The sequence below is a fragment of the Nycticebus coucang genome, chromosome 11 (assembly GCF_027406575.1).
Source record: "Nycticebus coucang isolate mNycCou1 chromosome 11, mNycCou1.pri, whole genome shotgun sequence".
Classification (NCBI taxonomy): domain Eukaryota; kingdom Metazoa; phylum Chordata; class Mammalia; order Primates; family Lorisidae; genus Nycticebus; species Nycticebus coucang.
This window is the reverse complement of record NC_069790.1, coordinates 79011906-79031083: the sequence shown is the minus strand read 5'-3', so window position 1 is coordinate 79031083 and position 19178 is coordinate 79011906. Positions and strand designations below refer to the sequence as shown.

Genomic DNA, 19178 nt, shown 5'->3' with positions numbered 1-19178 from the left:
GGAAATGTGTGGCATAACCACACAGAGAGGAACTCTTTTGTTCTTTTCTTCACTTACTCTTTTGACTCCTTTGCTTTTCAACTCAGTGATTTGTTTCTGCATCCCTATGGGATGTACCTGAAGGACAGCAAGAACTGGCCCCCAAACCCAAAAACTTTTTAATGATCAAGATATTGATGGTAGTATTAGTAGTAATATTTTTAGACTTTTGTGTGTATGGTATGAGATAAAGTGAATGACTAATAAATAACATTGATATCATAGTGAATCAGGATTTTCAGCATGAAAGGAGATATAAAGTGGGTGAGATCAAAGTGAACTGATGATGTTTTTCTTTCTTTAAAAAATATAATTTGTTTTATATACATTTCATAGGTAGGCCACTGAAAAGGCCCAGAAATAATGGCTAGTGCAGTAGTACTGAACTCCTCTAACACTCATGTTGTCTTTTAAACATGATTTCCCATTAAAAGATACCAAGAGGCTTGGCACCTGTGGCTCAAGCGGCTAAGGTGCCAGCCACATACACCTGAGCTGGCAGGTTCGAATCCAGCCCAGGCCCGCCAAACAACAATGACGGCTGCAATCAAAAAATAGCCGGGCGTTGTGGCAGGCGCCTGTAGTCCCAGCTACTTGGGAGGCAGAGACAGGAGACTCGCTCGAGCCCAAGATTTTGAGGTTGCTGTGAGCTATGATGCCACGGCACTCTACCCAGGGCGACAGCTTGAGGCTCTGTGTAATAAATAAATAAATAAATAAATAAATAAATAAATAAATAAATAAAAGATACCAAGATTTCTTGAAGAAATGGCTAATTCCAGGTTTGGGGCAGGAAATGTACAGGATAATTCTGTAACCCTTTATGCTAGAAAGCAAGGAAGGTATCAAAGACTACTAGGGTTCTGTTGAAAGGAGTCAGGAAACAATTTGAATGGGTGTTTACCATAGATGGAATAATTTTAGCATCAGGAAGGATAACAATTGCAGGAGATTGCAACCCATCACAATGTCTAAATCCGTGAGTTCATGATGACACAAAGAAATATTTACTGGTTTCTGTTGGTGCTGTTATGGAACTTTGAAAACTAGAAAGCGAATGCTATCAAAAATTTTTCTGCTTTTCCTGAACAAATGATACCTCAGAGAAACCAAGTAATTGATGAGAAAAATTTTTATCACCTCCAATAAATGTGAAAAGTACGTTAGAATCTCTTCATTTTATAATCACAAAAGATTTAGTGAATGTATGGATGATTTATTAATATCTGCTAATTTCATTTAATACAGTACACAGATTCGGTGACTACATATGCAGTCGTTTTGGCAAAAAGTATAAAACCTGGAATCTGATCAAATTCTTGCCCGTGTCAGTGATCTTCAACTTGGTTGCACTTTAGAATTACTTGGACAGTTTAAAAATCCTAGAGCCTAGACTGTAACTGCATTAGAGTCTTAGAGTGTGAGACCTAAACATAAGGCTTTGTAAGTTATTTCAAAGTGAAAAGAACTATTTTATTTGCAACCAGCAATTTATAGGAAATATGGGGATCAGACGGTGCAATCAGCAAAATTCAGACTAAGGGAATCTGTAGGACAAATGACCTTACATAATAAAATGAAATCAAAGAAGGAATTGTAGATTAGGCTTGATGATTTATCAGCTAATTACAATATGTGGACTGTTTATGGATACTAAATCAAATACACCTTTAAAAAAGTCCTAAGCCAATCAGGCAAATGTGGTCACTGTTAATTTTGTAAAGTAGATAAGAAAATTGTGGTTTATTTTTTTAAGAAAATTATTCCTATTGGAGATAATTTGCTGAATATTTATGGGTGAAATGATCGACTGTTTAGTATTTGTTTCAAAATAACTGCTAGTGATGGAAGGGATTAGCCAGGGATACAGATAAAAAAAGAGTGAATTAATAAGTGCTGAAACTAACTGATGGATACTAAAAGGTTAATTGTGCTATTCTCTGTACATTACATGTTTGAAATCTATAACAGTATTTTTAAAATTTCAAGGAAAGCATTTAAGGCAGACAAAATAAGTCAACACAGAAGAATAGGCAAAAAATCAGAGAAGTGGAAAACCCAGGAGAGAATGTGGTCATGGAGAGTAGCTCTCAAGGGAGCAAATGATCAACAGAGATCAAATGAAAGGAGAGCAGGAAAGTACCCACTGTTTTCGGCAAGTGGAATGATATTAAGACTGTTACCAGAATAGTTTCAGCTGCCTTAGAGCAGCTGAAAGTCTAGCAGGCTGGAAGAGATAAGGAAATGTGTATAGACTGTTACACAAAGCGCAACAGGACAGTGGCTTCCAGTGAACCGTTTGTAGGGTCAAGGGGGAGGGTGTTGCCATATTATTTATATTTGGGGGTTTAAAAATGATGAGAAAGTATGTGCAGGCATTTTTTTTGTTGTTGATCTTAGAAGGGAGCCAGGAGAAAATAGGAAGCTAAAAATACAGAAGAGAATAGTAGCGTTAAAGGAAATATGGAGTGGAAGGCAGAAGTTGAGGAATTTGTTTTGTATAGAATGGACATGTGCTATGTCAAGAAAGTTGACAATTAGAACATGGGAGTGGAGTGTAGAAAACTTAAAGGATTCCTTTCTAGCAACCTTTATTTTTTTCTGTGAGATAGGGAAGGTGGTCATCTTCATGTCATGAATGGATTGAAGTTGATTGAGTTGGAAGATGGGAAGAGACTAGGAATGTGGGAAGGATTGTGGTATAAAGTGCATTTTAATATCCATTAATCTTGGTGCACGCCTATAATCCTAGCACTCTAAGAAGCCAAGATGGGTGGATAGCTTGAACTCACCAGTTTGAGATCAGCTGGAGCAAGATTGAGACCCTGTCTCTACTAAAGATAGAAAAACTAGCTGTGCGTTGTGGCAAATGCCTGTAATCCCAGCTACTCCGGAGGCTGAGGCAAGGGAATCATTTGAGCCCAGGATTTGAGATTGCCGTAAGCTATGATGACACCTCGGCCCTCTACCCATGACAACAAAGTGAGACTCTGTCTTTTAAAAAAAAAAAATCCATTAATCTTAAATGTGATTTCTCTGAGTTTTAAAAAGGTCTATTTTGGGGCGGCGCCTGTGGCTCGAGTAGGGCACCGGTCCCATATGCCGGAGGTGGTGGGTTCAAACCCAGCCCCGGCCAAAAAAAAAAAAAAAAAAAAAAAAGTCTATTTTGTTTCTATCCTAGTTTTAGTTTTATTAAGTTATAGTAAGTAAGGAATGTTAAACCACAAGATTTATTCTCAAAACATTATAATTAGCTTTTGCTCGTGTAAATTTTTATTTGTTTTTACTATATTTCTTGGACTATAGATGTCCAGAACTTAGAAGGAAATGTTATGACCATGTCAGTGATTAAAGCGGGAAGAGTAATAAGCAAAATTCATTAACTTGGGGCAATTGACTTACCTGTGTTTTATTCTGGTACTCTTATTTTAAGTCTGAACTATTTTTATAGTGTAATTGGGATTTTTTTCTAATAATACTTTGGACAAATGTAATTGTAAAATTGATTTGATTTTGTCATTGTTTTATATCAGGAGGAGTAATATAGTCTCTGGCATATTGGTATTACCTATTTGAAAAGTAGCTGTTTATAAGACTATGGCCCTCAACATTTGACTTTTATATAGTTTGCATTGATGAGAATGAAGGGTTATTAATTTACTGTGATGGGCAGATTCTAAGATGACTCCCAATGGCATCTGTCTTCCAGTATTTGTACCCTTGTGCAATCTCTTCTTCAGTGCAGGCAGAACTTGCTTCTAACCTGTAGTACATACAAAGGGGGTGTCCCTCCTGTGGTTAGCGTGCATAAGATTTTAAGCTCCACCTTGCTAGTAGGCTCTCTCTGTTGCCTTCTTGGCTTGCATGTTTTGATGAAACAAGTAGCAGTGTTGTAGAGGTCCACTTGACAAGGTCGGTTTGTAGTCAACAGCAAGCCAGGAACTGAGGCCTGCTGACAACCTCAGGCTTGGAAGAGCTTGGATCAGATCTTTTCCCCAGTTGAACCTTTAGATGAGACTCTACCCACTGCAAACACCATAATGATAGCCTTGTGAAAGATTCTGAAGCAGAGGACCCAGCTAAAGCATGCCTGGGTTCCCAGTTCATGGAAATTATGAGATGAAAATGTTTGTTGTTACTTTTGGAGCGGGATTTATGCAGATGGAATTGAGGATACCTGTCAATCATTTAGTAACATCCTACACCTCCTGAGAGTCCTATTCTGGCCTGGACCATTAAAGGATAGGGAGTAAGGGAGTGAGTCAGTCAGTCTGTGTGTCCCCACTTCCAGAGACAGACTCATTCCATTTCTTAATAAAGAGATGCTTGCATGAGATTGTTCCTGTGGTCACTCTGTCCTGTTGGCCTTGGTGGTGACTTTCCCTCCTACGGAGCCAGAGAACCAGGAGGCTGGACTTGACACTTTGGTGTATCTGCTCATTCTTCAGCCAAGAGCACACCAAGAATTTGAGGGCAGACTGCCACCCTGTCAAAAGCAAGATCCACAAAAAGCAGAAAGAAGGGAAGATTTTGGTTGGTGAACCTTATACTAAGAGCAGAAAAAAAAAAAAAAACCTGCAAACATGTAACTAAATGAAAGGAATTAAGCATTTATCCTTTTTTTTCTAGTAGGAACTGATTTCAGTGTAAACAGATAGCCCCAGCTGATGAGGAAAAGTTCTGCCACAGAAGAATGCCAGCAAATAAATACAGAAGAAATAATACAATAAGGAAAGCAATTTTTTGGAAGCCCCAGTGAAATTGTTGAGTTAGGCAAAAATTTTCAACTGGTGTTAAAAAACCGTTTAGTAAATGGCTATTGGTGAAGTAGATACTAGTATAATGCTAAAGCAACACATCACAGATAGCTTTCCTGTGACAAGGAGAGAAAGAAACCATGCAATCAAAGTGTCAAGCTGTCAGCACCTTCATATCTGAGGGTCATCAGTCAACCATATGTGATGCTTCCTCTGGTGTAACTCCACGGAGCATACAATATAGCTTATGGCATGTTCTAGCCAAAGATATTTAACTTGAACATGCAGTTCAGATGTAGCTTTTATTTGTGCACATTATCTCCTGTGAAAAACAGGAAATGGAGGAACGAATTTCACGATACTATAAGGAAGCAACCAGACAAATCCAGAGGGTAGGATATTCTGCAAGATAACTGACCTGGCCTCTTCAATAGGTCAAACTAATGGAAAAAAGACTGTGCTTTGTTCAAAGAGACTAACGGGATATCAGCACAAGATGTAACGTGTGGGTCCTGGATTGGATATCGATGAGGAAAAACTAGCTGTGAAGAACGTTTTTTGAACAAAAGGGGAAATTTAAATATGGATTGAGTGTTAGAAATGAAAACTTACAGAAATGGAAAGGTGACTGAAAAAGAAGGTTGCAAAGATCATATCTAATATTATGTCATTTAGTTAAGACATTATATATTAAGTATTAGCATAGAGAAAGTGGCTTTTAGCAATAGTATATTCTCCTTTTTTGAGATAGAATTTGCCCTTATAGAGTATACCATTTAGAGGATTTTTGGATAGCCACCAGTTGCACCACCATCTCCACTGTATAATTCCAAAATGTTTTCATCACTTCCAACAAGAAGCCTCAAATCCATTAGTTGTAACCCATCGCCCCCTTTCCCCACCCCTGGAAATTTAATCTACTTTCTCAGTGGTTCATGTCTATAATCCTAGCACTTTGGGAGGCTGAGGTGGATGGATTGCCTAAGCTCACAGGTTCGAGACCGGCGTGAGCAAGAACTAGCCGAGTGTTGTGTTGCCAGGACACTCCACTGAGGGCAACAAAGTAAGACTGTCTTAAAAAAAAAAAAAAAAATCTGTCTCTGTGAATTTGCCCAGTTATGGATTACCTGCACAGGTACATGGAATCATATAATATGTGGCCTTATGTGTTTGTCTTCTTTCACTTAGCATAGTGTTTTCAAAATTCATCTGTGTTGTAACATGTGTCATTACATCATTCCTTTTTATGGCTGAATAAATATCGCATCGTATGGATATATTTAAAAAAAAGAAAATGTCATTAAAGTATGCACTTACGTTTATGGTAATTTATTTCATGGCAATAGATAACTAATACAATTTTGAAACGAAGTAATTCCAAGACTTCCTGAAGTCCGTAGATAACTAGCTTCCTTTATGTTCATAGCCTGGGTGATTTAGGTGCACGGCTTGACAGTTTATTGGAAACTGGACCCCAGTTAGGAAAAGGAATCAGCTACAAGTAGGTAGCAATCTACCAACAAAGGAGAGACCTAACCTGGCTATGAAAGTTGACTCTCTCAGGCTAAGTCCTCCAAAGTACATGCAAGTTATGACCAATAGCATCTACTAGGATAATTCACTCCAATTCCTTTGTATTTGCTGTTTTTCCAGCTGAATCATTTCTTTCTTCAAACTCTAGATGGCTCATGTTCTTGCTTCATTCAGAGGTCCTTTTGATCCCTATCTGTTCTCTAACCTTGCTTCACTTTTCTTCAAAGCACTTAGCATTTCCTCATGTTGTGTTACATAGTGATTTGCTTATTATCCTTCTTCACCAGAGTATAAGTTCCATATGGATAGGTACGTGCCTATTTTGTTCACTGCTGCTTTTCCAGCATTTACAATCGTACTTGGCATGTAATAGATGGTCAGCAAACCCTTTCAGGTAGATTTGGCACTGCCTGCTATTTGGGCACCTGAAGGTTGGTGGGAGTTTTAAGAAATGCTGCCAGTTCTTGCCAGATCTAGGTCAGTGGCCTAGAGGTGAAGCGTTTAGTTCTTCCACTGGAAGATGCAGGAGCAGAAGCATCATGCAGGCTGAGGTTTAGGCATGACTAAGGCAAGAGCTATGAGTGCTATAGCTCTGGAATGAGGCTGACATTCGGCTTTCCTCTGAACCCTTCAACCAGGAATCTAGAGGTAATGAGGCAATTAAGACAAAGCTATTAGAATCTGGGGAAATGACTTAATTACAAATCCCTCTTTATTCTACTTTCAATTCAATAAGTCAATGCCTACTGTTAATGTAAATAGATACAAAGATAAGTAAGTCAAATACTACTTAGTATCTCCACTCTAATTTAACTTACATTTTAAAGGTAAGAAGGATAGGTCGTCAACACAAACTAGTAACAACTTACAGTGTTCATTCAGTTCTAGGAAGAAAGTAAAAGGTACTGCAACAGAGAAGGTGAGAAAAAAGAAAATGAGCACACCGGACTATTTATATCCTTTCATCTCTACGTGAATTAGGTCAAGGTCTGGCATGGGTCTTAGCCTATAAATTTTTGAAGCTACAGCGGTTCATTCTTACTGCAGTGAATTCAAGAAGACAGAGATAGTGAAATAAAATCAAAGGCAGACTTTCTTAGTCAGAGGGTTTTTCTCCCAGACCTACTACCTGGCAAGAAATTTACATAGGATTATCTTTTAATTTATAAAATATTATTTTAATAGTAATTGTTTAATATGAATTTTATCTCCATGTACATGCCTATGTTGTAATCACTAGTGATTAATTTAAAAAGAAAAATAGTTTGCACAAGAGGATAATCTGAATAACAAATTCTCAAGTAACTGGAAATTAACAATCTATAATTTTCTGCCTATAAATGATTTGTTAGATTAAGATGTACAATGGGTGTCATATAAATATTTATAAAATAAATTATTATGATCAAATTGAGTAAGTAATGCAAATACTTTTAGAGAAATTTAGGTAGAGCTTAGCTTCAAGATTTAAATATGCAGTATTTATTTGTAAGCTTTAAATGTAGTTGGGGCCAGGCACAGTGGCTCACATCTATAATCCTAGAACTTTGGGAGGCCAAGGCAGGTGGGGTTCTTGAGCTCAGAAGTTTGAGAACAATCTGAGCAAGAGCAAGACCCTATCTCTACTAAAAAAGTAGAAAAACTAGCCAAGTGTGGTGGCACAGGCTGGTAAGTCCCAGCTACTTGGGAGGCTGAGGCAAGAAGGATTGCTTGCGCCCAGGAGTTTGAGGTTTCTGTGAGCTATGATGACACCATAGCACTGTACCCAGGGTGAAAGAGTGAGACTCTGTCTCAAATAAATAAATAAATAAATTTGACTTAAGTAGTTTACAGTTAATCACATTTACTGAGATGATATGGGCAAACTTTGACTATCTAAAAATCTCAACTATGATTTGTTTTATATAGATAAGATTTCAAAAAAAGTGATATCACCTATTCAATAACAAAACTTGCTTCATTCTATTATTCAAGAAATATTTACTTAATTTCCACTATTCCAGGCAATAGGCTAGGTGCAAAAGTGTACTTTGAGAAACCAGGCATTGTCTTTGTCTTCATGAAGTTTACAGTCAAGTAGGAGAAACATATTTCAAACAAATAAGTTTAGAAATTGTGATAAATACGAGGAAATTAAAGAATAGATTGTTGGGAGAGAATATCAAAGGAATATTTTGATTGGGGGAGTTCAAGAACTCTGATGGATCAGAGATTTTATCTTACTTTAAAAAGTCCGACCTGCCATAAATTTATGAATATTGCCAGAAGACACGCGACTCCCGGATTAGAGAAAAGGAACTTTATTAATCACAGCACAGCAAGAAACATAAGTGTCAGCATATTGTCTGTTGGCTCCCCATGCATTGGATGTCAAGACATGGGCCCACGTGGACGATATGGATGCTAGGAGTTTGCATCACAGGTAAGGAGTCTTGAGCTTGGAGAAACTACTACTTGTCAAGTGAACAATAAGCATGTCTGCTGTCTGCAGGAAGATATTACCTGGTTGCTTGCTACAAATACCAAGAGCAACCAGGGCTTTACATTATTGGCAGGCCCAGCAATAATGGGGGCCATGGTAGGCTGCTTCTTCATCAGAAGAACAGGGAAGTCAAAGAAATTCTGAGATTTCTTTTTAAAATAGCTTCACTGGTATATAAGTGGTATAGAATAAGCAGCACATATTTGAAGTATATAATTTGATGTTTTGACTTATTAGCATATCCATGAAACAATCACAACAGCCACGATCAATTAGCATATCCATTACCCCCCAAAGTTTCCTTGTACCATTTCGTAATCACTCTCCCCACCATCCCCGTACCCCATCCCTAGGCAAATACTCTTCTTCTTTTTGTCATTGTATAACAAAAAAGTTTGTATCTCCTGGGCAGTGCCTGTGGCTGAAGGAGTAGGGCGCCGGTCCCATATGCCGGAGGTGGTGGGTTCAAACCCAGCCCCGGCCAAAAAAAAAGGTTGTATCTCCTAGAATTCTGTATAAACTCAACGATGTAACATGTGTTATATATTCTTATTTGTTTGGCTTCTTTCATGCAGCATTTTATCAAGATTCATTCATATTATAATGTGGTTTTGTTGCTGAGTGCTAGTCCATTATATTGATATATTATAGTTTGTTTATATATTGGCCTGTTGATGGATTTTGGGTTATTGCCAGTTTTTTGCTATTGCCAATAAAGGTGCTTTGAATGTTGTTAACAAGTCTTTATATGGGCAAATACTATTCTTTTTTTTTTTTTATTTTTAATTTCAACTTCCTTGTTCATTCTTCTTTATTTGAAGTACTCTTTTTTGTCTTCCTCTGGCGGTGTTCTTGATGTTAGTAGAGATGGGGTCTTACTCTGGCTCACATGCTGTTACATACAGGTCTTGAACCTCTGAGCTCAGACAATCCACCCACCTCGGCCTCCCACAGCACTGGGACTACAGGCGTGAGCCACTAGGCCCGGCCGGACAAATACTATTCTTTTTATTATATAAATATTTGAGAATAGAATGGTTTAACCACATGGTAGGTATATATTTAATATTTTAAGGAAATGCTAAACTCTTACAAAATGAGTATATAATTTTTCCTTTCCCTAGACAGTGTATAAGAATTCTATCTGCCCTAACCTCACTGACATTTCATATAGTCGCTCTTTTTAATTTTAGCCATTTGAATAATTACACAGTTGCATCTCATTGTGGTTTTGGTTTGCATTTTCTTATTAACTAAAGATGTTGAGTGTTTTTTCATGTGCTTATTTGCCACTCATATACCTTCTTTGATAAAGTTTCCATTTTTTAAATTTAGGTTGTTTTCTTATTATTGAGATTTGAGAGGTTTTTTTTTTATATATTCTAGGTAAATGTTTTCATTAGATAAATGGGAAATTCATTTTCCCTCTTTGGGGCTTGTCTTTTCATTCTCTTAGAAGTGTCTTGAAGAGAAAATACTTTTAATTTAGATGATATCCTGCCTATCAATTTATTCTTTTAGGGGTCATATTTTTGGTTTTATATCATGTCTAAAACAAGGAAAGAAAAGTTTCTTCATATGTTTTCTTTTAGAAGATTTGATTCTTGACCAGGCATGATGGCTCATACCTATAATCCTAGCATTCTGGGTGGGCAGATTGCCTGAGCGCAGAAGTTTCCTGAGCAAGAGTGAGACTCTGTCTCTACTAAAAATAGAAAAACTAGCTGGGTATTGTGGTAGGTGCCTATAGACCCAGCTGCTTAGAAGGCTGAGGCAAGAGTATCGCTTGAGCCCAAGAGTTTGAGGTTGCTATGAGCTATGAAGCCATGGTACTCTATCCAGGGTGACAGAGTGAGACTCTCTCAAGAAAAAAAAATAAATAAAAATATTTTATTCTTTTGAATTAATTTTTATATAAGGTGCAAGGTATGGATTAAAGGCCTTTTTATGCATTTAGATATGCATTATTGTAGTACAATTTCTTGACATGTACCCTCTGTCCACTAAATTGCTTCTGACCTTTGTCAAAATTCAGTTTCTCTAATATTCATTGGCAGAATATTTTTGGGCTCTTTATAATGTGCTGTTAATCAATGTATCTATCTTTACACAATACCAATGTTTTGATTACTATACTTTTACAAGTCTTGAAATTAGGTAGTATTGGTCTTCCAGTTTTGTTCTTTTTCAAAGTTACTTTGGCTCTCCTAAGTTCGTTACATTTTCCTATGAATTTTAGATCATATTTTCTTTCTTTTTTTTTTTTTTTTTTGTAGAGACAGAGTTTCACTTTATTGCCCTCGGTAGAGTGCCATGGCATCACACAGCTCACAGCAACCTCCATCTCTTGGGCTTAGGTGATTCCCTTGCCTCAGCCTCCCGAGCGGCTGGGACTACAGGCGCCCACCACAACGCCCGGCTATTTTTTTTGTTGCAGTTTGGCCCGGGCTGGGTTTGAGCCCGCCACCCTCGGTATATGGGGCCGGTGCCCTGCTCACTGAGCCTCAGGTGCCGCCCTTTAGATCATATTTTCAATTCCTACAAAAAAAAAAAAAAAAGGGCCTTCGTTGATTTTAAATGAGATTGTGTTTAATGTATAGACTAATTTGGAGGTAATTTACATTTAATAAATATCAAATATTTCTATGAATGTGTTATCTCTTTCCCTTTAGGACATCTTCATTTATCTCAGCATTGTTTTTATAGTGTGCAGATCTTTTACATTTTGTCAGATATATCTCTAAGTAGTTTATATTTTTAATGCTATTATAAGTGGTTTTTAAATTTCAACTTCTGATCACTGCGGGCATGTACACATATGATAGAATTTTGCACATTGATCTTAGATACTGCAACTTTGCTAAATTCACTTTTTAGTAGCTTTATGGTGCATTTCATCAGATTCTACATAGATGAGCATGTTTCATCTGTCATTAAAGACTATGTCGCCTATCCCTTTTCAATGTGAATGTTATGTATGTGTGTGTGTGTGTGAGTGTATATATATCTTATGCCATTGACTAGAGCCTCTAAGGCAACGTTAAATAGAAGTGATGACTGCAGACATCATTGTTTTGTTGCCTGTTTTTAAGCAAAACTGTTAACTCTTCTTCTGTTAAGAATCATATTAGGTATAGTTTTTCATAGGTGCTTTTTGTGAAGTTAAGGATATTCCTTTCTGTTCTACATTGACTGAAGTTTTTATTAGGAATAAATGTTAGATTTTCCAAATGCTTTCTCTTAATCTATTGAAAAGATCACATGCTTTTTCTTTTTAGTTTGTTAATATGATGAGTATATTGATTGATTTTAAAATGTTAAACCAACTATGAATTCCTGGGATAAATACCCTTGATCATGATTTATTCTTTTTATGTGTTATTGGACTAGATTTGCTGACATTTTCTTTATAATTTTTACATCTATATTCATGAGGGATCTTATTCTATAGTTTCTATTTGTTTTTCTTTTTTGTCCTTGGTTTTGGTATCAGGGTAATAAGTTGAAGATTGGTATAAAGTTTGTTATTATTTTTTAAAATTGTTCACTGCTGAAGTCATATGGATCAGCAATTTTTCTTTGTAGAAATTTTTTAATTAAAACATAGGGCCATATCTATTAGTGTATCTATTTCTTTTTTGAGTAGTTGGTGTCTTTCAAGGAATTTGTCCATTTTATGAAAAATTTCAAGTGTATTGGCATAATGTTCGTAATTCCTTTATTATGCTCTTAGTATTTGCAGAGTATTGTGAAATATTTAATGAAATTACCTCCCTTATTCCTAATATGGCTAATTTGTTTCTCCTTTTTTCCCCTGATTCATCTGGCTCAAGTTTGTCAATTTTACTCATCTTCTCAAAGAAACAGGTTTTTATTTCAGTGTTTCTCTATTGTGTTTCTGTTTTCTGTTTCACTGATACCTGTACAGATCTTTGTTATTTTCTTTTTCCTATTTACTTTGCGTTTTATTTGCCTCTTTTTTCTGTGTTCTTAAAATGGAACTTAGGTCATTGACTTGAGAGCTTTCTTCTTTTCAAACATAAGTATTTATCTAAATTTCCTCAAGTACTCCTTCCGTGATATCCCACAGATTTTGTTATGTTTTGTTAAAATTTTCATTCAGTACACAATACTTTCTAATTTCCCTTTTGGTTTCTTTTTTGACCCATGGGATTATTTGACCCATAGAAGCATTTTTTTAGTTCCAAGTATTTGACTTGGAACTTTGAGTTTTCCAGATAGCTTTTTGCTAACGATTTGTAACCTAAAACTATTTAGATTAGAAAACATGCTATGGGGTGGTGCCTGTGGCTCAGTGAGTAAGGTGCCAGCCCCATATACCGAGGGTGGCGGGTTCAAACCCAGCCCCGGCTGAACTGCAACCAAAAAATAGCCGGGCATTGTGGCGGGCGCCTGTAATCCCAGCTGCTTGGGAGGCTGAGGCAGGAGAATCGCGGAAGCCCAAGAGCTAGAGGTTGCTGTGAGTCCTGTGTACATCATGGCACTCTACTGAAGGCGGTAAGGTGAGACTCTGTCTCTACAAAAAAAAAATTAAAAAAGAAAACATGCTATGTATGATTCGAAGTTTTGAATTTATTCAGACATGTTTTATGGAACCAAATATTTTTGATCTTGGAAAATATTTCATGTGCCCTAAAAAAGAATGTGTATTTCCTGCTTTGGGTTAAGTATTATACAAATGTAATTTAAGTCAATTGGGTGGTAGTGCTATTTTTTATATCCTGATTCTCCATATGTTTGTTTTTGTCAATTATTGAGGGAGAGAATTGAAATCTTCAATTATAATTGTAGGGTTTTCTAATTTTTAATATAGAGTAAATTTCAAAAATATATGATCTACATATCAAATGCAGTGAATAGTCAAGAGAAAAATTACTGTTACTAGCATTATTTTAAAAGGCCTCAATGGAACATGTCTTGGTTTATCCTATAATATGGACTATTTATAATATCTTTATATGCAAAAGAAACATTTCTTTACTGTATTCTATTTTATTATTTATTAATCCATGTTCTTGTTTTGTTTGACAGCATCTATGTTTCTGAAACAGGCATTTGAAGGTGAATACCCTAAATTATCACGTCTCTATAATGACTTATGGAAACGTCTTCAACAATACAGTCAAAATATACAAGGGAATTTTAATGCAAGTGGAACTCCAGACCTCTTTGTTGACCTACAACACATAGAAGATGATACACAAAATATATTCCTACCCAAAAAGCCAGATTATGAGTATGTTTATTTAATTTTACCTGTTTGTTGGCATATTATGGACTTTTGTCTTTTAATTAGAAATTGGGAATGTGTCAAGTTTCTAAATATTTGTAATGATTATTATTTTTATACCTTAAAAGACTTTGCAGGACTTCTAAGTGAAGAAGTTTAACTTTACACTTAGTTGAGCATTCTGGTTCCTGCTAGAGTCAATTTTAAAGTATATCACTCACTAAAGTAGTCAAAGGCTAAGAGGTGAAAATATGTGGTCGTTATATTTTAACCAATAGTATACCTGTGATAACATCAGGTACCATCATTATTGATTTGCCGCTGGCATAAATGTGGCATAAACAGAACTGGTATGTTCAGAAACTCTAGGGAAAATAAGTCTTATTCAAGGTAGGTTCTTTGTGTGTTAGGGAAAAGCTGACCACAGTCATCCCTTAGTATCCATAGGGATTAGCTCCAGGATCTGTGTGGAATCTCAAGGTTCTTATATAAAATGGCTTAGTGTTTGATATAACCTATCCACATCCTCTTTTATACTTTTATCATCTCTAGATTAGCTATAATATCTAATACAAATGTAAATGTTATGTAAATATTTGTTATACTGTTTAGTTTAGGGAATAACGATAAGAAAAAGGCTGTATGTGTTCACTACAGACACATCTGTTGTAGGACTAGCTAGGCTTTCAATCTATTTGGTCCAATCTGTGGACACGGAACTCACAGATGTGAAGAACTGACTGTATAGTAAAAACTACCCCCAAAATCCTTTCTGTCCCCCATAAAAGTACAATAATGCAGCCATATTTAAGAGCCACATTATTATTATTATTTTTTTGAGACAGAGTCTCACTTTGTCACCCTTGGTAGAGTCCTATGGAGTCACAGCTCACAGAAACCTCAAACTCTTGGGCTTAAGTGATTCTCTTGCGTCAGCCTCCCAAGTAGGTGGGACTACAGGCGCCTGCCACAACACCTGGCTATTTTTTAGAACCGAGGTCTTACTCTGGTTCAGGCTGGTCTTGAACTCTTGAGCTCAGGCAGCCCGCCCACCTGGACCTCCCAGAGTGCTAGGATTACAGGTGTGAATCACTGCATCTGGCTCAAGAGCCGCATTAGAAACAAGTATACCATCTTAGTAAGTTCAACCCAGCCAGCTTTTCCTCCAAAACTGAAACATAATATTTTAAAATTTCTATTTGAACATCAGATCAAGTGATTGCCTCTCACACCTTTCCTTAAACACTACAACCTTTTTATTTATTTATTTATTTATTTATATTTCAGAATAATGTAAGGTTACAAACGATTAGGTTACATTGTTTACATTTGTTAGGGAAAGTTCCTGTTGGAGGTGTGCCCTGTATCCCTACACTGTTCCTGTTAGGTGAGAGCACAGCAGTCCCTAGAATCATGTTGATTATGGCGAGGCTAATGAAAGCAGTAGCAGATTCTTATCACCTACCTTATAAGGAAAATGTTGGATAGATACGTGAGTGCTGTTAAAATAATTGTTTGTTTCTCTTTTAATTGTTTGGTTTTTTTTTTTTTTTTTTTTTTTAAGACAGCATGTAGTTCTGCCTAGACCCAGGGGCAGTATTGGGTTCCTGTAACCCCAACTGTTCAGGAGGATCTTTTGAGCACTGGGCAAATATAAATATAAATATATAAAAAGAAGAAGTTGTGGGCGGCGCCTGTGGCTCAGCGGGTACGGGCGCCGGTCCCATGTGCCGGAGGTGGCGGGTTCAAACCCAGCCCCGGCCAAATTAAAAAAAAAAAAAAAAGAAGAAGTTGTGATTGGCGAAATAAGTGGCCAGAATAGGGGTGGAAAGATGGAATGAATCTGGATTGTCTCCTCAGTAACTCTTATAAGAAACAAGGAGATTGGATTAAGCCTAATAGAAGAGGGGACAAGAGGACAAAACCTATATCTGTTGATCTACAAAGATTTAATGATACATATTTTATAAGTGTATATAATATAGCATGCATAGTATTATTCTATTTCTGGCTTAGTTTTATTTTTAAATCCATATGCATACACTAAAAAAGGTCTAGAACTATACAAAAGAAATGGTAACAGTGGTTTATCTCCAGGAGATAGAATTATTTTGCATTTTTTACTTTTATTTAAAATTAGTATTTGTTACTTGTGTTTCCAAAAAAAAATAAGTAAGGCTGGGTATAGTGGCTCATACCTATAATCTCAGCACCTTGGGAGGCCAAGATGAGAGGATCGCTTGAGCCTAGGAGTTTGAGACCGGCCTGGGCAACACAGTAAGACCCTGTCTCTAAAAACTTTTTTTTTTTTTTTTAAATTAGCTGGGTGTGGTGGAACACACCAGTAGTCTCAGTTACTAGAGAGGCTAAGGTAGGAGGATTGCTTAAGTCCAGGAGTTTAAGGTTGCACTGAGCTATGATGATACCACTGTACCTTTTTTGGCTCAGGGGACAGAACAAGACCCCTGTCTAAAAAAAAAGGAAATAACTGAAGACTTCTTGATTTATTGAAAAATAATAATCTAGGTTGGTTCCTGCAGCTCAGTGGGTAGGGCACTGGCCCCATAAACCGAGGGTAAGGGTTTGAACCTGGCCCCAGCAAAACTGCAACAAAAAAATAGCCGGGGATTGTGGTGGGCACCCGCCGTCCCAGCTACTTGGAAGGCTGAGGCAATAGAATTGCCTAAGCCCAGGAGTTGGAGGTTGCTGTGAGCTGTGACTCCACCGCACTCTACTGAGGGTGATAAAGTGGAACTCTGTCTCTAAAAACAAAAAAGAAAGAAAGAAAGAAAAAAAAATAATCTATACATCTAGAAAGCTCAATAAACATTATTAAACTCAATATAATATATAATATATATATATATTTTATAATATAAATGCCAAAAATCAAAGACAAGGATAAAACTTTGAAGGCAACAAGAGGAAAACTACACATCACTTACAGGATAGTTCCAATAACATGTATAGTTGACTTCTCAGCAGAAACAAAAGATGCCAAAAGGTAGTGCTCTCAGATTGTTTAAAGGACAATCTTCAGTGGATCTATCCTTCAAAAATGAAGGCAACAGGAAGATTTTCCTAAATAAACAAAAGGTGAGTGAATATGTTGCTGGCAGACCCAGCTTACCAGAAATACTAAAAAATTCTTCAGGCTAAAAGCAGGTGATCCCAGATGGTAATTTGAATCCACATGAACAAATAAAAAGCACCAATAAGGCTAATTATGAAGTTATAAAAGACACTATAAACATGCATTTTTCTCTTCTCTTAGCTGACTTAATAAGCAGTTGTGTGTAAGACAGTATGTATAGAATACGTTTTTGAGGCTATAACATTTAGAAATGTAATTCGTGCCTAATACATTTGCAAATAACAGCACAAATGAAGTGGGTGGGAACAAAGCTGTTATGTGCTAAGGAAATGTGGACAGATGATAAAATATTAATTGTAATGATTTATTGTGGGCTTATAATATTAATAGTTATAATATGTCTAACAACACCACAAAGATAAAATATTTAGAAGTAACTTTAATGAAATAACATGCAAAACTATACCCTGAAAACTGTATAATATTCTCAAAAGAAATTAAAGATCTAAATAAATGGCAAAACATCCCATGGTCATGAATTACTATAGATTCAATACAATCACTATCAGAATCTCAGCTCACTTCTGTGTAGAAAATTTTTAGAGATTCTAAATTCATATGGAAACTGGGCAAGGTGACTCATGCCTATAATCCTAATACTTTCGGAGGCCGAGTCAAGAGGACCACTTGTGAGGCCAGAAGGTAGAGACTAACCCCCTAGGCAACTTAGTGAGATCTCTTCTACACAGAAAATTTTAAAAATTAGCCATGTGTTGAGCCCAAGAGTTTGACATTGTGGTGAGCTTTGATGCACCACTTCACTCTAGCCTGGGATACACAATGAGACCCTGTCTTAAAAAATATATATATGAAATTTCAAGAGACCCAGAATAGTCAAAACAATTCTGAAAAAAAGAGGAATAAAGTAGGAAGGCTCACACTCCCAGTTTCAAAGCTTACTATGAATCAATGATAATCAAGATGGTATAGTTCTGACCCAGGGATAGATGTAGAATTAAGAGTATAGAAAGAAACTAATAGATCTATAATAAATTTATTTTCAAAGAGTCTAGAGAGCATTCTTTCAATGGGAAAAGAATAATAATAATCTTTTTGACAAATGGTGCTGAAACAACTGAAAGCCTCATGCAAAAGAATGAAGTTATACCCTTATCTCACATTATATGCAAAAATTAACTCAAAATGGATCAGAGATCTAAATACTAAAAATTTACAACTGTTAAAACACAGGAGCAAATCTTAGGATTTGGTAAAGGATTGATACATATGACACCTCAGCACAAGCAAAAAAAGATAAAATGATATATTAGACTTTCTCAAAATTAAAAATTTTGGTGATTCAAAGAATACCATCAAGAATGGGTGAAAATATTTGTGACTCAAATATCTGGCAGTGAAATTGTATCTAAAATATATAAAGAATTCAGAAGAAAAAGACAAATAACCAAAATAAAAAATAAAAGACAAATTAAAAAATAGACAAAGAACCTGAATAGATATATCTCCAAAGAATTTAGTCAGATGGTCAATAAGCACATGAAAAAATGATCAGCCTTAGAGAAATGCAAATGAGAACCACAGTGAACTACCACTTCACACCCACCAAGACATCTGTAATAAAAAGGCAGATTATAACAAATTTAGGCCAAGAATATAGAGCAATAAATTAGTAATTTCATACATTGCTGGTGGAAATCTAAAGTGATACAGGGCTTTGGAACATAGTTTAGCAGTCCTTCAAACAATTAAACATGGAGTTACTGTATGACCCAGCAATTTCACTCTTAGGGATATAACCAAGAGAAATAAAAACATGTTTACAAGGAAATTTGTATGCAGATGTTCGTAACACCATTATTTACGAATAGCAAAAAGACAGAAATAACCCAAATGTCCATAAGCAAATGAGTAAACAATATCTATACAATGGGATTTTGTTTAGCCATAAAAAGGAGTGAAGTACTAATACATGCTATAACATGGATGAACCTTGAAAACTTT

The 19178-nt window shown here is 36.2% G+C and overlaps 1 protein-coding gene across 1 annotated transcript in view; it reads left to right on the top strand.

Annotated features, from left to right (window-relative positions):
• The window catches only part of COG5 (component of oligomeric golgi complex 5), a 332964-nt gene that overhangs the window by 225092 nt on the left and 88694 nt on the right, over positions 1 to 19178 (top strand). Inside the window, exon 12 of the mRNA XM_053554011.1 lies at positions 13864 to 14068. Within this exon, the coding sequence (XP_053409986.1) occupies positions 13864 to 14068 (205 nt within the window). The remainder of the gene's footprint in view (positions 1 to 13863; positions 14069 to 19178) is intronic.